Here is a 15,350-nt window from a genome sequence, read left to right as displayed (position 1 = left end):
ACTTTCTTGAAATACTACGCAATGAAGCAAAATCATCCGAATCAATACATAACAACCGCACTATCCGTTGCAAGTATTTAATTTTCCAGGGGTAGCTCAAAAACGACCACTGTCCTTGCCTGGTATTTCCTTGGAAAAGTGTTTATTAACTAAAAAATTCTCTTTGTAAGTCGAAGAATTTATCTCAAACGAACCAAATAGAGCATTAAGCTCCCAATCCTGCACTTGCAAAAACCCTTCCCTTGAAAGGAGTTTTTGAGCCCTTACACGTTCATTTTCCACACTGGCCCACTGGCGCACTGGAATCCACTTCAGATATGGAATTTGGTCTGCGACGAAAGATAAGACGCCTTCGTCGTTCTCCTTTTCCGAGATGCCATCCAACTGGGGCTTGTCTTCTTATCAAAGGACTTTGGTACTTGTAAAAACGAGTTAAAATTGGTAAACTAACGTAAAAAGGACGTCTTTCCGACGTCCTCAACATATTTTGGCGTATTTTTAGATGTGATCACTAGCTCGTGGTAAAATAATGGAGTCTGTGGCGTCAGGTAAATCTCTCTACGGGATAGCCGGTACCATGGTTATGTCGGAGGGTGTTTTAGTCAACTCGACAAAAAAAAAAAGAAAAAAACACTTGTTCACCAAGGCGTTACACTGGCTAATGCCATTGATTATTTGTGGTCAAATGTTTGATATTACCACCGAAACTTCGTCCATTTGATTTGACGTTAAAAATCATATAGATAGAACGATGCATTCAATCCCACTTGCCTTTAACACTGTCAAAGATGGACAAAACCACACTGCCAATTTTGCGCTTTGCACCTCTTTGCCTCTCACCATCTCCTCAGAACCCAGAATGGGTTCGAGGCGTAATAAAAAGTGTTATTATTTACTCCTATCGTAAACTACTTGGAACTGACTTTCAGCACCTATCAAACTCAACTTCCGGCGAATAATATCTGTAGATTTGAGCGAGAAAGAATAACAAAGGAGAAAACGTAGGTTATCTGATCACTTTCAATTTCCGAATTGCGCCATTATAAACACGTCCTTCAGCACGCTAAGACCTAGGAAATATGGTCACGTAAAAACAAATCCCTGCAGAGATGCTAGGTTGAGGTTACTAATATCCCATAATGCACCGCGTTTAATCCAAGTACATGATGATGGCGATCACATAGAAACTGGCCTTAAGGACCGCTTATCTCTGTCTATAGCGATATCTCAGCAACCCGCTGACCACTTTCCATATGATCGCCACGATCGCTACAGAATAAAGTAGAAATGATCGACATGACCCGGATCAAACGACGACATAGTGCGTACTGGTATACTGACCATCGCAACAATCACTACAATATCTGCAGAAATGGTTTCCGTATTATCGCAACGATCACGGTCGGGATAGAACTGAAGTCCATATCTGAGATTGTCTTGACAACGATGGCTACGATCGCTAAAGAGTTGATTCCATATGATCCTATATATAGCCACTATAGAAATGATCGACATGACCCGGATCAAATGACGACATAGTGGGTACTGGTATACTGACCATCGCCACGATCACTACAATCTCTACAGTCATGGTTTCCGTATTATCGCAACGATCACGGTCGGGATACAACTGAAGTCCATCTCTGAGATTGCCTTGACAACAATGATTACGAGCACTAAAGAGTTGATTCCATATGACCCTAAAGATCGCCATTAGGTTTGCTACGTTTTCTATATAAATCAAGTGCTCGATCGAATGTCTCATCCAGTTAATTAATAATGGTAATTGAACGGAGTGAAGTGCAATTTGGTCTGAAATCACACGCGTGACTTCGATTTGAAATCGCAAGTATGATATCAGACCAAAATTGCACGACACAAACTTCAATTGCCACTTTATTAAATCCATTTTGAAATCGCACAATTTTATCTCCTTAAATTTCAGAATTTGGTTTATTGCTTATTAAAAATAGCGGAACTGGAAACGCCTTGATATCACACTTTAGTATGCAAAACGATGTCATATGACGAAAGCTCATTCTAGCATAACAAAGGTACGAGGAGTTCTGAAGTTAGAACGAAAACAGTCTACGTCATGCATCAGACAGTCTACTTCTGTGGTTGAGGTTGATACTTCTCGTTGTCTTTGGAGAAGGAATTTGAGGGTGCAGCAGGTGGAATTCTGCGATGGATTTTTTGGAGTTGTGCACAATGACCCGCGGGTAGTTTTTCTGTTTTAAAAGCGTCCGATGGCACTCTGCATGATTTTAAGGGATTCCAGCTGCTGCTCGCTAGTATCTCCGTTTCTTTTTGTGACCTCGGCGTAGAACTTTATACTCAGGACTTATTAAGTTCTTACAGAGAGTTTGTTTTAAGAAATGTTCAAGATCGCGGGACTGGCACCAGGGGGACGTTCGTTCATTCACTGTGTTGTGAAGCGGGGCGTATTTTGAGTACGTTTGTTTATTCACAGCGACAGAGTTGTGCTCTTGTATTGCCTTTTTGAAACTACCGCAAACCTGGAAACAACTATCTCATTGAGATCGCCCTGAATTTGTTGTTGTGTGGTTTTCGTTTGTTTATGTCTTGTTGGACTCGGTATCATACGGATGTTACAAAAAATCGCCAAAATATTCATCAAAATGCACACTGAATGTTGGGAGCTTCCTGTAAAGTAGGTCTTTAGCTTGAAGGAGTTCATTATTGTCCTTCAGAAACTGTTATTCATTAAATTCAACAATCGTTTTGAGAAAAAACAACAACAACAACTACTTAACAACAACAAAGTTTTGGCAATGATACAACTTGTAGTTGCAAAATTCACCACACAATGGCTTTTTTTCCTTCATTTTCCTGAAATTTTATTGGTTACTTTAAATTAACATTCAAATCTGATTGGTTGTTTTGTTCAACTGTCCCATTCTCATTGTCTAGGAAAAAAAGATGCGATTTAGAGCAAAAATTAGTATAGTACGATTCGTGAATAAATCGCACCGCTGAGAGCCAATCAGATTGCAAGGATAACCAGTGATTTCAAAATGGATTTAATATAACGTTAAAAAAAGTGAAATCATATAATTAAAAAAATATATATTTACACAATTACGCGTTCATACGTTCATAGCATAATAAAAAGTGTTATATTATTTCCTTTTAATTGCCAGAGCTACTTGGAACTTAAGTCGGATATCTCTCCACGAGGAATATCTTTCAAGCTCCATGCCTGGATTTACATGATAAAAGATACAAAAAAAAAAGGAAAAAGAACGTTATGGGTCTTATGTTTGATCTCGAGTATATCGTAAAAAGCAATTCAATTAAATTATAGTTTTTTTGCTTCATTATAGTAAATGAACCGGTAGTTTAACACTGTTTTAATAAAATTACTTCAAATAATGTTAAAAGGTATCTTGAAAATAAGTTTTGAAGCGGTAAAAGTTTTGTTGGTTTTCTTTTTCGTGATTTCGAGAACGAGACCTGTTTTACGATCACTACCACTATAATTTTCGCGTAATTATTGATTTTGACACTTCTTTAAGAATCTTGAAAACGGCTCGATAGATGTTTTTGAAACGTTCTCCACTAATGCTTGATAACGCGATAATTTTATCCCAAAGTTTCATTAACATTGATTCACTGAAACCTTTCAAATGAAAAGATATTTTTGGCTTGAAATTTTGTCCCGCGACCCCAGCTGCACAGGGCCTACTGACAGGAATGGCTAAGATCGCCATTAGGTTTATCGCTTTTTCACACAGTCAAATGTTTGACATCAGAATCTAGAAAATCGTCTACTTGATTCGACGTTGAAAATCAATAGATGTAACGGTGCATGCAATCCCACCTGCTTTTTACCACTGTCAAAGCTGGGCAAAACCAAACTGCCAATTTGGCGCTTTTCACCTCTTTGGCTCTCACCATCTCATCGGAACCCAGAATGGGTTCGTGCCGTAATGAAAAAGTATTATTATTTACTTCTATCGTAAACTACTTAGAACTAACCTTCAGCTTCTCTCGAAGGCAACCTCAGTATGTAAGGACGTCCTGCAGATTTGAGCGAGAAAGAATAAAAAAGGAGAAAACGTAGAAGAAGGTCACTTTTAATTTCCGAAAGCCATGCTGAGACCTAGGACATATGGTCACGTAAAAACAAATCCCTGCAGAGATGCTGGCCGTGGTTGTAAATATTCCATAATGCACTGCGTTTAATCCAAGTACATGATGATGGCGATCACATAGAAACTGGCCTTAAGGACCGCTTATCTTTGTCTATAGCGATATCTCAGCAACCCGCTGACCACTTTCCATATGATCGCCACGATCGCTACAGAATAAAGTAGAAATGATCGACATGACCCGGATCAAACGACGACATAGTGCGTACTGGTATACTGACCATCGCAACAATCACTACAATATCTGCAGAAATGGTTTCCGTATTATCGCAACGATCACGGTCGGGATAGAACTGAAGTCCATATCTGAGATTGTCTTGACAACGATGGCTACGATCGCTGAAGAGTTGATTCCATATGATCCTATATATAGCCATTAAGTTTGGCGCGTTTTCCATATAAATCAAGTGCTCGAATGTTTCATCGAGTAATTTAACGTTAAAAATGTCAACTAATATATTTAAAAAATATACATTTATTTGTGGTTGTTTTCACCCACTGTCAAAGATGGGGACGAAACCACCCAAACCAATTACGAGCCTTGCACCTCTTAAACTTCATCCTTTCTTCGTTTGGTCAGTTTAATATTTTCCGAATTGAACCATTATGTTTTGTAAACTTCTCAATAAAGCAAGAAAGCAACATGCGTATTTCATACAAATCACGAAGTCGTATCAGAACTGGAAAAAAAAAATTAATCTGATTTGACTTTTAAAACTCAAATAAATACAGCAATAATACAATTACTTGCTGAATATCACTGTCAAAGATGGGGGTAAACCACACTGCCAATTATGCCCTTTGAGCCTCTTTGCTTCTCGCAATCTCATCGGCACCCGGGATGCTTTCATGGCGTAATAAAATGTGTTATTGTTTACTTGTATCGTAAACTACCTGGAACTGACCTTCAAGCTCTCCGTCAGAGCCGTCACTTGACGTCCTTGTTATCTGAACTAAATCAGTAGAAAAAAGGTTGAGAGTAAAGATAGGTTATGGCCGCTTTAAATATCCCGAATTGAGCCATTATGTTCTGCAAACATCAAAGACACTGAAAAACATCGTCGGCTCGATAGATGTTTTTGAAACGTTCTCCACTCATGCTTGATAATGCAGATAATTTTATCCCAAAGTTTCATTACCACTGATTCACTGGAATCCTTTCCAATTAAAATATAAACTTTTTTGGCTTGAAATTTTGTCACGTGACCCCAGCTGCAAAGGGCCTATCAGAGCGACGGCTTCGATAGGTAAAGAGTTGATTCCATTGATTGAAAGATCGCCATTGGGTTTGCCGCATTTTGTCACACCTTACACACCTTATAGGGGATATTACACGGTGGCCCACAGGTATGAATTTTATGTTCGAGTGGCAAAAAACAACATTGTTTTTGCCACTCGAAAATAAAATTCATATCTTTGAACCAATGCGAAATGTTCTTTTTACCATATAGCCAAAAACTGTAGAAGCAAATCGATAGCACAAACCATACATGAATTGGAACTCGGCGGCTGGAATATCTTGAATGTCTCTTCTTTGGTTTACTTTAAAGAGTCTCTCTGAATAGTTTTGAGCCTCTTTCTGGGTACCCTGGGTACCCCGAGACCGTTTTCGTCGCGCGCATTTTTTTTGTTTTGTTTGCAAACCTTCGATTTTTTTAAGCAGATCTTCTTGTTATGGATTGAACTCATTTCTGACAGTGTAATAGTGTAATTCACAGCCGAAAAATTATCTAGTCTCTCTGCATAAATAGCTTGTCGTTTTTAGACCTTTTAATGGCCTCCGATGGTTTCTTAAATAATTGGTTGATGAGAACTGAGGTGACAGATATTTTTGCGTTTTGACGCATTTCATTTTTACTTCATTTCTTAGTATTGGTCATTATTCCATTTTTTTAACGCGAATTTTTAAATCTTCACTTCAATCCTGAGATCTTCGTTTTTTACAGCGGTAATCGTCGCGTCTTCCGAATGTTGCGATTCGAGTCGATTCCATCGAATCGACACGACTCGTCTCCCCTGATGTCGAATCGTCATGCCGGAGGTCGATTTGAGCGAGGCTTAGAAAATATGGCGCATCTGGGCTATTCAGGGTCGGTGGAGAATGTTGTCGATGCGAGTCGATTCGATTCGATCGAATCGACACGACTCGTCTCACACTTTCCATGTGATCACCACGTGCACAATTGCTACAGAGAAAAAGAAAAATGATCGGCAGGACTCGGATAAAGCAATCACGTAGTCCATACTAATATACTGACCATTGCAGCGATCACTACAATCTCTATAGACTCGTTTCCGTATTGTCGCAACGATAGCCGAGATAGAACTGAAGCCTATCTAAGCGATTGTTTTCAAGAGTTATTTTCTTTTGATCGGAAAGATCGATCGCAAACCGGGTTTTCCGCGTTTTTATATAAATCAGGTGATCAAATCTCTCGTATCAGAACCGAATCAAATCAGGAGGTCAAGTCAAGTCTCTCGTATCAGAACAGAAAACAACTTTCAGTCCATTTGGCGGAAAATAGTCAAATGGATATAATGTATTCATGCGTTCTTGCTTTTTACCGCTGTCAAAGACAATAATAATAATAATAATAATAATAATAATAATAATAATAATAATAATAATAATAATAAATCTTTAGTGAGGATGCCAACCTCACTCGAGATGGGGGTAAAGACACGCTTTGGGCCTATTTGGCTATCATCATCTTATTGAAACCAATATTTGTTCATGGCCGTAATAAAAGTGTTATTATTTATTTTCATCGTACACTACCTGGAGTAGGATCGCTGAGGACGACCGTTTCAACCGATTGTTCAGGAGGTATCCTTGAGGAGGTATCTATTGGTTTCCTCTTTCCAGTCACTGCTCTCCAAAGTCTTTTGGTCAAACCACTTCCTGTTTATAAGAAACTTATAATTATATCCTTCCTTTATTTGCATGATCGATCTTCCATCCTTTTCCATTATTTCAACCGGCGTTAAGTTGGTCAACGTTTTAAGCTGTCTGTCTGGCTATTTTGTCAGCTTTCTAGTTTGTTTTCCGTTTTCTCGTTCTATTCGCCCGCCCGCCCGTCAGCCCGACTGTAATGGCAAGCTGCATATACAACGGTTTTCAACTGAGTGTCGAAAGTAATCAGGCCCCGTCCACACTTCACCGGAGAAATTTAAAAGCGCAGCTTCATTTCTAGGGTTAGGCATACTGTCCACACTAAAGCTGGAGCTTTTCCAACCCCGTTTCCAGGGTCCTCTCCCTCCCTCCCTCGAGAAAGTACCCTGGTTACGGCTGGTCTCTTGTCTATGTATGCAAATCAAATCCGCACAGAGGGTGAGTCTTTGACTTAATTTTGTCAACACTGTCTATGGAGGTGAAAGTTGCGCTGCCTTACAGACGTTATTTCGAAAGTAAGCAAGTTATTTTTCAGAGATCCTGCCTAACCGGTGCTTCCTTTCTCTCTGAACTTCTATGAGTATGAGATGTTGATTGAGAGCGAAGTTTGGTTATTTTCACTACTTCTTTAAATAACCGTCAACATCCTGCTTCGGATTAGTTTAATCAGTTTTTCACAGCACAAAAATTAAATAACCGTCAAATTTTGGATGGGATGCATTCAATTTAACGAGAAGCTAGTCTCTCGACCGAAAATTGGACTTACCGCTAAACAGTTTTAAAACGAAAGCCGTTGGATATTGCAAACGCGCGGCCGATGTCGTTGTTGTCCAGTTGTTCATAACATTTTTCACTGCAAGAGAATCGAATGACCGTCAAACTTTCGAGTGGATGAATTTAATCAAATTCAGAGACTCTTGGCCAAACACTGGACGTATCAAACTCTAAACGAATGCATCAATGCCGCCGTTGTGATTTTGCCGATCGAAAAATATAAGCTTAAGCTAAATCAAGCTTTAATATTCAGCGCGCAGACGTTGTTGATGTGAAGTTCTTCGTAAAACTTTTTCGCCGCAAGAGAATGGAATGACCGTCAAACTGTCGTCGAGAGTAATTCAGTCAAATTCAAAACTACCTTTGTAGGCGAACATACGACGTATTTAACTCTAACGGAACGAGTAAATACCTTCGTTGTGATTTTGCCAAATGAAAAATAAAATTTAATTCACCGCGCGATCCATTTATTGTGGCGGTCGTCATTTCCAAGTTCTTTACCAATTTTTTTTCACTGCCACAAATTCCAAAGACCGTCCAACTATCGACGAGGAAAATTCAGCTAAATGCAGAGCTAACCTTTTAGCCGAACATTGAATGCATTGAACTCCTATATCGAATGCGTCAATCCTGCGCCGTGATTTTTGCCGATCCACAACGGGAGGGTTACAAATTCCACTCCCTACTGGGCTCAGTAGGCAAGCTTAGTACGAGACAAACTTTAACTTTCCAGCCCCTCCCTTCAATCACATCTCTGGAATCTGCAGAAATCTAGCAGACACGTGACCAGCCGCAACCAGGGTACTTTCTCGAGGTAGAGAGAGGACCCTGGGAACGAGATTGGAGCTTTTCGAAAGCGCTTGTCAAACCACGGTAATTTGAAAACGCTGGGTCTACGTTTTATTGCGGATGGAAAACATTTACGACAACGTCACGATAATTAGGTGATTTCCCTGCCCAAGTTTTCTTCTGTTTAAGAACGCAAGTGAATATATGAAAGATCATATATTTGAACTGCGGAGAAAGATATGAAGATATCATTGATCATCGCAATTATATACACAGCTTAACCAGCTGTGACATTAAAGCCTGAAAAAAGGAATCACTTGCGTTCCTAAACATATACATATATAATTGGAAATTCTGATTGGTCGAAAAGCTCATCATATGACGCTATATTCACCCCGCTAGAGCTTGGCTACTAAGCTCGCCATCTTTGCCAACCCAGCTAGTAAACATGGCGGACAGTTGTTGAATGAAGTTTTCATTTATTCGAAAGGCATCATTCCAAGTCCAGTATTTTTGAAAGGATGGAGAATTTTCAAAATGACTGCTGTCGCCCTTGGACCAAAAATCTTTTCAAGAAGTCGTATTCAAAGCTTTTAAGAATCGTAAACGCAGTGGTTGCGTCGATCGCCAGCTGGTCAGATCGACTGACCGAAACTTCTTTTCCTTCAAACTAAAACTACTCATTTTTAGGCGATGATTACAACTGTGAACGAAGTCAACAACGATAAAACAAAGGTACCGGATGAATTTATTTTTCGTAGTGTTTCGCTCGTTTGTTTAACTGCCGAACTCGATGAGTAAGTTGTCACAGAAGAGAAATACCCCCAAAAAACTATAAGTAGGTTTATGCGTAATTATAGGTTATTTCACTGTTGGTGAGCGCGTACGAGTTTTGTTCACAAGTTGTGTAAAAGAAACGAACGAGCGAAGCGAGTGAGTTCGTTTTACACAATGAGTGAATAAAAATCGTACAAGCGAACTAACCGTGAAATAACTTATTTGTTATATACATACCGTGATTCACAAGCGAACAGAACTCAAAGATAAACATATCTTTATTTTCTTTCAAAGGAAAACAATTAACGCGCGGTCAAGCCGCCTCACAGTTCGAGAGTTGCACTGAAATGGCTTCCTTGTAAAATACTTTACATCGAAATTATCAAGCAAAAATGCCCTTAAAAGGCAGAACTAGTTAGAATGAAATAAGACATCCTGAAAATATCTCTAAATAGTTCTACGGAAGTTCAAAATTTGAAATACAGAAGTGAAAACCCGAGACTTCATTTTTTGTTGCTTACCAGAACCCGCATGCTTGAATTGACAAACACTAGTCATGATCTGAATCAAGAGGCTTGATTCTTTTATAAGGTTAATTGCTAGGTTTTCCTCTCGCACTGAAAGAGTGTGCATTGCCGCACTAATTTGTCCTCCGCTTATAACAGCATCAGAACAAAGAGAAAGGGGCTGCTGTGCTGTTTGCTTGCTTTGCTGAGAAGTTGGACGAAATGTTGGATAAGTGGGTTCGTCAAACTCTTGCTTTCTTTTCTCCGGAATAGAAGCGCCAGACTGGAGAGCTATTTCTCCCGAACTCAGTCCAGTAAGAGTGTGAGACATGTTCAACTGTTGTTTCTGTGAGACGGTAGAGAAGCTAGTGATACTTTGAGCGTTTTTGTGCCCTGACAGTTGCATAATATCAGTTGGCGGAACGTCGTTGTTGACTAAAGTTTGAATCATAGCTTTTCTACCGCTGTGGTTTTTGAAGTTTGGCCCGATTCCGGCTTTCTGTGCCATTGTTATCATTAAGATATTAAGCTTATTTACACCGACTAGAGCTTTTTTGAACCAAGGTTTGCCGGAGCCAGATTTTACATAGTTTACTGCCAAGTAAAACAGTGCATCGTTGGTTTTCATTTCCGCGGGTCGCTTTTCTGCGTAGACTTTGTAGGCCTTAACTGAACATTTCTCGTTGTTCGGCACAGCAAACATTTTCGGTGCAATGGCTCTTACATTCCGAGGATCATTTCCTGAACGACTTTTGGTTTCTCTTTCATTGAATTCGAGGTACTCCTGCCCTGTGGAAGTTTGACAAAGTTTTACGTCTCCTCAACACATTTATCTGTGCTTCTTGCAGCCTCGCAACCCGAAATGGATTGTGTTGTTGAACCACACCGTGTTTAAAAGCGCTTCTGCTGTGGAGCTTCCCAAGAGATCCTTTTCATACAGAGCTTTGATATCTTCCTCACTTAAAGCAGCAGAAGCTTTAGGCTTGTTACCCTCGCCTTTCCGTTTTAGATCCCTTTGCTTTGACTGAAGCACTTCCCGAGTTCGCTCGAACTGTACGTCTTTCGTAAGGCAAAGTCCATAGCTTTTTATCTTCAAATGGCGCTCAAAGGTAGCGAAGAATGCCCTTAAGTAATTAGGCTCTTATTCCTCGTTGTCTTCTTTTTTTGCGAACCGTTATAAAGAACTCGCTGAGAAACTTGTTCAGCTCTTGAGGAGTCAATTCGTGCATTTGTTCCGTCTCGCCTTTCAAAACAAGAAATTCGTGGAACAGAGCAACGTCGTGTTTGGTCTTTTTCTTGGTGTTTTCATCTTCCTGTCCGTCTATGAACTCTTCTACTTATGAATCTAGGCTCTGGAAACGGTTAGTCTGATTTGAAGCCATCTTTCTAAAGAAAAATGCGCCTCATGCTCAGCTCTTAGAAATGTGCCATTTGTCAGTCAAGAGGAGCGGCGAGCGGGCGACACGGTTTTGTTCACTAATGAAAATAATGATATAGCCAATCAGAGCGTCGATACGTCGTTTTTCACTAGTGAAAAAAATCGTATGACCAATCGGCTGGCTTCTCTAGCGCGAAGACACTGTTTTTATCTCGATGCTTTTTGGCGCGTAAATCTCGGTATGTATATAATAATATTTGCTCTTCTGTATATCCTTATCGTAAATTAGTTCCGCACTTTACTTAGAATTGTAAACTTATCGTTATCTCAGGAAGTGCATGGCTGAAATATGTTTGTTATTTGGAAAGAAGGTCTTTTGGACTGGACAGCTGATATTATGCTAGAATCTATGGCAAATGTAATAAGCGAATAATGTATGAAATAATGACAATTTCAAAGATAAAATGAACTTCTCTTTAACTCTTAAGATCACTTATTGTCCAGTATTTCCTTTTAATATCGATAATTTATTCATATTACCTGTTCTCAGATGCGAAGTAGCTTATTTCCAATTAACACCATTATTTACCTATGTCTTGAGCAATTTCCTCGAACTTATCTTGAATGGAAGATCTAAACGTTTAGCAATTTCCTTTACGGATGTTGGTATTGATAAGACTTGACTTATTTTGCTGCAAACCTTAAAGTTCACCTGCCATTATTATCGCACCGTGAGCAAATACAAACAAGTACGTACTGTACAACATTTGATTTTACCACGATTTACCACGTCTGTACCCGTCTGTACTACGAGTTTTAATCTAAAATAAAGAAGATAAGAGAGTTCCAGATCTGTGAGAGTCCTTGCTGATTTACTATCCAGCTGACGAGAGACAGACTCTGTGCCTTTGGCATTGAGTAACGAGTGCCGTGCAGCGAGCCTGTGCTCTTCCGAGCTTTCCCCAAGACAAGTCCGCCCGCCGTTATCCCTGTATTCCACAGCACCCAAGCTGATAGTCCATATCCATTCCTAACCGCGCAGTTCCGCACGGAAAACCTTTCGTTACAAAATTGATTGACAATCGATGTACATGTAAGCTTATTATTAAAACTACGGCTGCATACGTGTATGCACACGAACAATTGCGTCTGTGTTTTTATGTTTTAGTCCGTTATTTTGTAGTCCTTGATATTCACCTCTGAAAATTATACTAAAACAATTATTCGCCTCAGGCTCAGTGAACATTGATGTATAATCATCTCGACTTCGTCTCGGTGAATATTCACCAATGTTCACTTCGCCTTTGGCGAATAATTGTTAAATATTACGAACTCACAACATGACCAGCTTCCAAATTTCAGCCGAGTATTACGTCCACTGAAAATATAGGGCCGAATCCACACACGACCGCTCTCATGTGGCTTTGATAGCTCAGTTAGTAGAGCACTGCACCGGTATCGCAGGGGTCATGGGTTTGAATCCCGTTCAAGCCTGAATTTTTTTCAGGCTTAAATTTCACAACTTTTTAAACATGAAGGCGCACTATATAAGGAAGTCTTCTCTGGGAAGACCAAGGCTCATTTGTCAGTCACCGTTGACGTGCGCGGGTCAAATTCAAAATGGCGGATGTTCGATTTGAATACACGAAATGTAAGTTGTAAGTGAATCAAAGTGTCTTTGCTGTCTCTAGTTGTCTCTATTCCAAGGAATCATGTTTACAAGAGGATTATAAACTGATATTGTTCCACTGTTCGCAATGTCTATGCGAATAATTGTTCTGCAGTTAAACCCGGCTAATTCGAACTCGATTATTTCGAATTCCTCGTTATTTCGAACACAAAACCATTTGCCTTGGATTTGCTCTTCAGTTACTTGCTATCGGCTATTTCGAACTCCCACTACTTCGAACAATTTTTCGTTTCCCCTGCAAGTTGGAAATAGCGGGGTTCAACTGTATTTGTAATGTAAAGTCCGATCCCAGTGGGTATTGTAGAGTACTGTCAGAGCGTGAAGCAAGCATATCTTGGGTGAATTCAAAATTAGCGGGAGGGGCTTATGCCCTTTTATAGCGCGCCTTCGTGTTTAAGTTGTGGCGCATCATTCGCGTAAATCAAAACATCATTTGATTCTAGTTTGTTGTAATATTCGTAACTTCCACTCTAAATACCAGTTGAGCCTGTATGACTTATATGGGCAACAACTCCTGTACGCTCTTCAAACTGCAGTTTTTTGATAACGCTGGCTTTGTGCTCTAATGTGGACGGAAAATATTTTGAAAACAGAGCTTTCCGAAAACGATGACTTCACGATTTTCAAGCGCTTTCTCTATCCGCGTTTTGCTCATATACAAATCCAAAGTGACCGGTGATTGTTGCGTTTTCAAATTTCTCCGCCGTATTGTGGACTTGGCCTCAGGTAATTACTTTGGTTTTGGTTTTTGGTTTCACTACGGTTTGAGATTGGCTGAGTAGTCTTATTGGTGTAAGTAATTGGTTTGGTGTTGGTTTTGGTCACGGTTTTGGTTTTACGACATGCAATTGAAAACCGCGCGTTCTAGTATTGCTAATTATGGTTGGCCATTCGTTTCAAAATTACGACAGGGTATACACGGGTTTTTCTGCCGCATATATTTGTTTACATACCTTACGTATGGGCTTAAGCTCATATATACGACCATTTAGATCGCGTATATACGCATTTTTAAAGGACCACATATTTGCGTAAATTCAAGCGCGGGGATATGCGAAATAAATGCCCAAATATACGCGTCCTACAAGGACCCATATATACGCGTGCTAAAATGCGCGTATATGCGGGTCTCGTAAATTACGTCTTGTATGCCTGCACGAAATGTGCCTTTTAAGAGAATGGCTGTTCGTGTATGATAGCAATGAAAATTACTTTAACTAGGAATCGTCAATATGGCGGCAGTGGTAAAATGCCTTGTCTTGGTCTATCTGCCATTTAATGTTTGTTACTGCAGCTCTCCAGTGAATGAACTTCTAATTGCAGAAACAGTTATGCGTGTTTTGAATGACTGTTCAATATTCTTTCCTAACGCTAATCGTCGTGAAGTTGCTGTGGATTACTCTGTACATCATTTAGTGGCCTGCGTAGCTTGGCGGTTTTTAGGCAATTTGAACGCGCTAAGAAAGCGGCGAAGCCGCGATAACGAGCGCCAAATGCGGCGTAGCCGTGAGGAACCTGAGGGTTCCTGCTCGTTTTCGCGGCTTTGTCGCTTTGTGCGCTCGCGCTCAAATTGCTTAGAAAAATTGCTAAACCGCCAAGCTACGCAGACTAATCCTTTAGTTGACTCATTGGACAGAGGGTACCAAGGCGAATGCTGAGAGGATACGGCCTCCAGAATTGCTGGTGAGACAAATGCAATATTTACTACTTAGATGGGAAATGTTTGCATTAAGAGCAATTTCATGCACCTCAGTGTACTCCCATTAGCATAGGCGGATTTAGGGGAAGGGCCGAGGAGGCCGCTGCCCCACCTTTTTTTCTTGGTTTTTCAAAACGTTTTTGTACGACCCCAACCCTTCTAACCGTTCTTTGAGAGTTGTCATAATTATACAATCAGGTTCCAATTTTATTCAATTTCGGAGCTTTCCTTATTTAAAATATATTTGGTGTTAACAATTAAAATATATTATCAAATATTCAAACAAACGTAACCCAAAAATTATAATTTGCGCTAATTGTTAACGCCAAATGTAACATGCGTTCCTTTCGGTTTGAAATGACGAGGAACACTGGACACGAATATTGTCACGCCGTCTCCCTTGCTGCACTGCTGAAGAGTGAAATATTTTTCTGATGTTTTCTAGGAAAGCAAAGACGACACTGTTTACATTTCATCGTGAACCAGGTGAATACGTCACTTATTCGACCTAAGTTAAAGGTAATGTTTATTTTTTTAGATCTGTATCTGTCTGTTAGCAGGCAACGTTCGAGCTCTGCCTTGGAGACTTTGCTTGGTGATCATCCGCCATAGCAAAAAGGCAAATGAAGTAAAAATATTAAACTTAAGCTTATATTAAAGCACTCAATG

The 15,350-nt window shown here is 39.9% G+C and overlaps 1 protein-coding gene across 2 annotated transcripts in view; it reads right to left on the bottom strand.

The window, feature by feature from the left end:
- LOC145491654 (uncharacterized) overlaps positions 1–15,350 on the bottom strand; it is a 79,748-nt gene that overhangs the window by 40,456 nt on the left and 23,942 nt on the right. For both annotated transcript variants that reach the window (XM_081470867.1, XM_081470869.1), the window contains exons 7-9: positions 6,955–7,077; positions 5,081–5,128; positions 4,003–4,044 (exon numbers count right to left, since the gene is read on the bottom strand). In XM_081470867.1, coding sequence (XP_081326993.1) covers positions 4,003–4,044; positions 5,081–5,128; positions 6,955–7,077 — 213 coding nt within the window. The remainder of the gene's footprint in view (positions 1–4,002; positions 4,045–5,080; positions 5,129–6,954; positions 7,078–15,350) is intronic.

This window comes from Orbicella franksi, chromosome 7 (assembly GCF_964199315.1).
Source record: "Orbicella franksi chromosome 7, jaOrbFran1.1, whole genome shotgun sequence".
Classification (NCBI taxonomy): Eukaryota; Metazoa; Cnidaria; class Anthozoa; order Scleractinia; family Merulinidae; genus Orbicella; species Orbicella franksi.
This window is presented reverse-complemented; position numbering and strand designations above follow the sequence as displayed.